This window comes from Lolium rigidum, unplaced genomic scaffold, assembly GCF_022539505.1.
Source record: "Lolium rigidum isolate FL_2022 unplaced genomic scaffold, APGP_CSIRO_Lrig_0.1 contig_17489_1, whole genome shotgun sequence".
Taxonomy (NCBI): Eukaryota; Viridiplantae; Streptophyta; class Magnoliopsida; order Poales; family Poaceae; genus Lolium; species Lolium rigidum.
Window position 1 is genome coordinate 209,560 of NW_025899905.1, and position 5,682 is coordinate 215,241.

At 45.9% G+C, this 5,682-nt stretch overlaps 1 protein-coding gene across 1 annotated transcript; it reads right to left on the reverse strand.

The window, feature by feature from the left end:
• Positions 1-224: 224 nt before the first annotated feature.
• On the reverse strand, positions 225-5,400 carry LOC124680477 (inosine-5'-monophosphate dehydrogenase-like). The gene is made up of 4 exons (XM_047215533.1): positions 4,382-5,400; positions 3,234-3,413; positions 2,704-2,961; positions 225-444 (listed from the first exon to the last, which is right to left on the reverse strand). The coding sequence occupies exons 1-4, from the start codon at positions 5,357-5,359 to the stop codon at positions 373-375; spliced, it is 1,488 nt and encodes a 495-aa protein (XP_047071489.1). The 5' UTR covers positions 5,360-5,400; the 3' UTR covers positions 225-372.
• Positions 5,401-5,682: the final 282 nt, after the last annotated feature.

Sequence of the window (5,682 nt, forward strand, 5' to 3'; positions counted from 1 at the left end):
TGCTTCGGAGAAACGACACAGACCATTCACCAGCACCAACCACACACGGGCGCAACTGCATCCGTATGCATCTCGCTTTCAGCACCGCTGAGTCGGCCCCGATCGGGAAACAAAAGTTTGCAACCATAAGATGAGATCTGGAGCCGAAGTAGTTGAAATCACAAGCTAAACTTTCTGTCACGAAAAAGAAAACACTGAGTTGACAGTTTTTCTCTCGGGAAATAGCAAACCGAAAAAGCACTGTTTTATTGGTTCAATCACACATTGTTGTAATGGTACAGAGAATGATGCCCAATGTCTCAACCACTGTAATGGCAGATAGAGAATGATGCCCATGTTACAACCATTGCAATGGTAAACGGACAGGAGGAACTAGAATGGTTTCTTCTCATATGACATTAGTCCATGGATCCCTCCCTCGACTTGAGCAGCTCCTGTCCTTACCTGATAAGGAAGATCAGCAAACCTAATTTTCAGTTGGGAGATAGAAGCACAAATTGAGGTTCCAAACAGGCCTATTCAAACCTCTTGACAGAGTATTTCACTACTTGATAATAATTATGTATGCAATCTATCAATATAAGCATCTTCAGGGAATTTCAGAAGTACTTTTGCCACTACACAGCTATGAGCAGATATGACACTTGCTATTCTGTAATGTGTGTAATATATGAGAAAAATTCTAGGTGAATTCTGATGTGTGATTTAGGTTCTTCATGCGAACAGATGCTACCTATATTTGGTAAGACAATTGAACAGATAAGATCTAAATGGGACTACTTTGTCAACAGATGAAGTCAAATGTGTCATGAGATGGAAAAGAAGAGTAACCAGGTAAGGACAGTGGTAAAAGAAAGCTGAATTTGCATTGCAAATTAAAAAAATACTTGGCACTGAATAGCTTATTGATCCAGAATCCCTCAAAACATTGAGGCCCTGTTTGTTTGGGCTGCAGCTTTTGAAAAGCAGCTGTAGCTGGTGAGCTGTGGAAAAGCAGCTGTGGGAAGCAGCTGTGAGAAGCAGAGATTTGATGTTTGGCAGGACTGCTGTTGATGGCTGCTGTTGCTGGTATGAAGGATGAAATGTCTGAAATGACCCTGAAGTCTGAAGAAGTTGTTTAAATGTTGATTTGACACGAATTAGCTACTTCTGATTGTTTATAACATTATTGTCATGCTTAATGGTTAATTTTGACTTGTTCATATTACTGGTTAATTTTGACTTGTTCTAATTATTTTATTACATGATTACCATGTTTAATAACCGAATTAGCTAGTTCTATTTAGCATTTAGCTTGTAAGTCGAAGTTTTCACGGCTTATGTAAAAGGTGTAAACACTATGTATCCATATTATCAAACATATAACTCACAGCCCTTGAATAATTTCATCAAAATTCACATACATTTGATCAACTCCAATGTACATGTTCATCATCTCAGAAGATATCACACCAATATATTAGATATTAAATCCATAAACATGCATACATATTTCAGCAGTTTAATCCAATTCAATCCAAATTTACATAGAAATAAATTGGGGAATGTATTTAATCCAATGCAATCCAATTCATCTCACAAGAATGTATTCTGAGATGATTTGTGCAGGCGCAGGTTCTTGGTGCAGCAGGGAGAGCAGGAAGTCAGCGAAACGGCGGAGAAGGTCGCAGGGACGGCGACGGACGAGGAAGGGCAAGGTGGCGGCTCCAGCTGCTCCTGCCTCCGGCGGCCGGGCCGGGCGCTGGTGGCGGGGCCAGGCGCTGGCGACGGGGGCGGGCGCTGACGGCGGGGCGGCGGGCCGGTGGGGCGGCGGGGCGGCGGGCCGGTGGGGCGGCGGGGAGAGCTATCGAGAGGACGAGGTGGGGGAAAAGAGGACTGGGCGGTCGCTCGATTCGGGTTTGCAGAGGGCCAGATTTCGTTATATGCAGTGGCAACTCTTCTGTAAATAATTCGATCTATTGAGGATAGTTTGGTCACTGGCAACTCGGGAAGCAGCTAGAATCGCGGGAAGCACCTCTCGGGCTGCTTTCCGGCTCGGTGGCTCGCGCAGTGTATTTTCCTGCAGCGCTTCTCTACCACGCTTTTCAATAGTTGGCTGTTTGTTTGGGCTTCCACTTTTGGACCTCAAAAGCAGAAGCAGAAGCCCAAACAAACGGAGCCTGAATATGTACATGAAGCTGTATGCTATATAACTGCTCATAATGACAGAATAAAGATTCATGCAGTCTGTACCGGCAAGAGATTCATGAAGAATCACCACAAAAAAAATTTAAAAAGTAACGACAGATTTTCATACCACAGTTATTCATTCAATGGGTACATAACCTAAAATAGACTATTCTACAGCTGCACAATTAAGCAAGCAAATTTAATCTTTCAATGCAGAATAGCATTCCTGTAGATCACTGAGTTAACAACATTTAACAAAAACAATCTATTTAATTTAGCAGTTCGCAAGTGATCGTTGAATACTACACATGAAGGCAGAGTCAATGCACACCAAAGTGAAACAAAGATATATTAGATTTTAATGTTAGTTAATTCCCATTCCAAAATCAACTATTTATGTCAACTTTCTCCGAAAGTAGTTTTATCAACAAAAACAAGCTATTTCTCCAATCTCAGGTACTCATATTATGAAGCACTCAAAATCACAAATCGAAATGAAGTAAAGAGCAAATATGTAATCCAGACAGAAAGTACCTCCATTCTAAGAGCATCCGCTCGTAAAAGATCGTGAGCTGACTGCAAAGAGGATGCCCCAAGATCTTGGAATCCTTGCTTAACAGCTTGCATAGTATACGGAATCAATCTCAGCACAGAACCTTTGTCAGCAACAGTCCCAACGACTCCCTGGGCAACTTTAAGCTTCAGAGTATCACCAAGGTACCTTGCATCGCTCCCCTTTGTCATGGCTTCAAGTGAGCCCATGCCTCTGTATTTTTTTACTCGGTGGCCGTCCTAGCAGAACATACGAAGTAACAAATGACACTGTTTGGTCAGGTTTCTTGACATCTAAGTAGACTAGAATACTGAGCTATTATGTGGGCAATAACAGATCTTTTTAATTGCAGTGGTCAAAAGGATGTATTTTGCATAACCATGGTGTGTGGTATTAATCAGAAGTATAAATTTAGTATCTAATATAGGGATGTGTGGACTTGGGCAGGCATCACTACATGATATTCAAACTTAACCCTGTGTTCAGGCAAGAAATATATCAATATGTATACCTTGTATTCGTAGGCCCCGGGAGCTTCATGGCTGCCAGCCAAGAAACTGCCCATCATCACAGTTGACGCCCCCAGTGCCAAAGCCTTCACAATATGCCCGGAGAATGAAATTCCACCATCAGCAATAACTGGCACATTCTGATCATTGGCATACGATGCAACCTTGTACACTGCAGTGGCCTGTCAAGCCAAAACATAAATAAGCGTCAAAATTGTTAGTACCTCTTTTACAGTGTGCTGACATCAAATGCCGATGCAGCCATTTGATACGGAACATAAAAAATTACTTCCTATCATTGACTAGCCAGACTGTGAGCCTATGTGGGAGCATATGGAGCAATATATCATTTAAACCAGATTAACTGTAGCTGTGAATAGTAGAATAAAACAAGCACTGTATCAGGTCCTATAAACAACACAACATGCTACTCACAATTGAAAAATGGGAAGTATGACTGCAAAATCTAATGATATTATGATAAATACAATTCCTCATTTTTTCAATATCCCAAAACTCATAAGAGTTTCAAATGCATATTTGGACTCTAACCCCCACGAAGTGAAATATTAAGTGTGAACAAAACAACTGATATGTTGTGTTTTCCAACAGTATGGTATACAAGACATCCATATTGGTTACTGTGCTGTTGCGACTTGCAAATGCAAGTAAGGGGAAGGCATTGTTCTATACAGCACTTATGTGAAATAAGCAGTTCAGAGAGCTGATTTAGTGGTAGAACTTGAACTCAATTCTTTTGGCATATAATAATATACTTATATTTTGGCGAAGCCACTTTGTAGGTCTCATGCAGCAATAGTAGTACAAGATTCAGCAACTTGCTAATTACTTGAAATTACAGCTTTGAGAACAATCAAAATTATATGTTTGACATGGATATAGACTATAGCAGAGGTTTTGATATGTTCAAAATTTCTATTAACCTATCAAGATTATTTTCCATCTTAATTTAAAAAAATGATAAGACTGTTTCTCCTACTCTGCACATGACAAACAGAATGCACATGCTGGTCCTACCAATGGCAGAGGATGCAAGCTGGGAGTAGACAATATAAGACACCAATTTAACAGCAGAAAAGATGGAAAACTAAGCTAGTAAGGGAGCAGGAGTTTACGAGAAGAAATATACCTGTCCTCTGCCCACAGCACAGACCTCCTGGGTGGTGCAGATAGATCCAGATCCCATTCCAACACGCAGTCCATCAACTCCAGAAGCAATCAAATTCTGCGCCTGCGCAATCGTCACCACGTTGCCTCCAATCACATCGACCTGTGAAAACATCTTCTTGGCATGCTTGATCATGTCAATCTGGTAGGTGGAGTTCCCCTGCGAGCTATCAATGACGATAGCGTTGGCTCCCGCCTGAACCAGCTGCTCCAGCCTCCGCTTGTCATCCTCGCGGGTTCCAATCGAGGCTGCGACTATGAACTTCCCGTCTGCGCCGAGAGACGGCTTGCCTAGCTTGGGGTAGGTCCGGATGCGCTCGACGTCCTTGGAGGTGATGAGGTCGATTGCCTCGCCCTCCTCGGAGAGGAGAGGGGCGTAGTCGAGATTTTCGTCGGCGAGGAAGGCCGCGGCCTGCTCGAAATCGAAGGATGACGAGGCGGAGCGCGGGGCAGGGCGCATGTAGTCGGATAGTTGGGCGGTTGGATTGGCGGCGTCGGCGGCGACGGCGACGCCGACGAGCTTGGAGAGCGAGTCCCCGGCCTCGGTGACGAGCGCGTAGTCGTGGCCCGCGAAGTCGGCGAGGGATGGGGCGGACGCGAGGGAGAAGATGGGCACGGAGGAGACGAAGGGGAGGCGGCGGGCCTTGGCGGCGCGGACGATGGCGGCCTGGATGTGCGCCTCGGTGTTGCAGTGGACGACGGCAACGGCGCCGAGGGCCGCCATGGCGACGGCCATGGCGGCCTCGGAGACGGTGTCCATCGGGGAGGCGACGCAGGGGACGGCGAGGTGGATGTTGCGGGAGAGGCGGGTGGAGAGGTCGACGGCGTCGGCGGGGAAGTTGATGAGGCCCGGGTGGAGGATGAGGTCGTTGTAGGTGTAGGAGTAGCCCCGCCTGAAGATGAGCGACGCCGGGACGCCGTCGTCGTAGAGGTCCGCCATCTGCGGCGGCGCAGGGGGTTTAGGGTTTTGCGGCGGCGCGGCGGCGGCGGGTGGGGATGGGCAGTGGGAGGCGGATGGGATGGTGCGGAGTGAAGTGGGTTTGCGTGGATTTAGATTGGGACGGCTGTTTGGCGGGTAGCCTGCTTTCCCGAAATGTTCCAATGACAGCTGGGTCCGGCGTTGCAACATGAAGCGAAATCGTGTTTTGCGGACATGTGGGTCCTGCGGCGTGTTTTGCGAGCCAGCTAGGGCGGGGAGATGGGGCCCAGCTGCAGACGGCACGCAAAAGAATCATGTCGTCCCTTTTTCGGAAAACAAATTTT

Bases quoted from the DNA above. Each gene is read 5' to 3' on its own strand.
- LOC124680477 (XM_047215533.1), bottom strand. From the start codon at position 5,359: ATGGCGGACCTCTACGACGACGGCGTCCCGGCGTCGCTCATCTTCAGG. The intron at 3,414-4,381 runs GTATATTTCTTC...TTGGCTTGACAG, and splicing joins GTGCTGTGGGCAGAGGACAG to GCCACTGCAGTGTACAAGGT. The intron at 2,962-3,233 runs GTATACATATTG...ATGTTCTGCTAG, and splicing joins CCGGGGCCTACGAATACAAG to GACGGCCACCGAGTAAAAAA.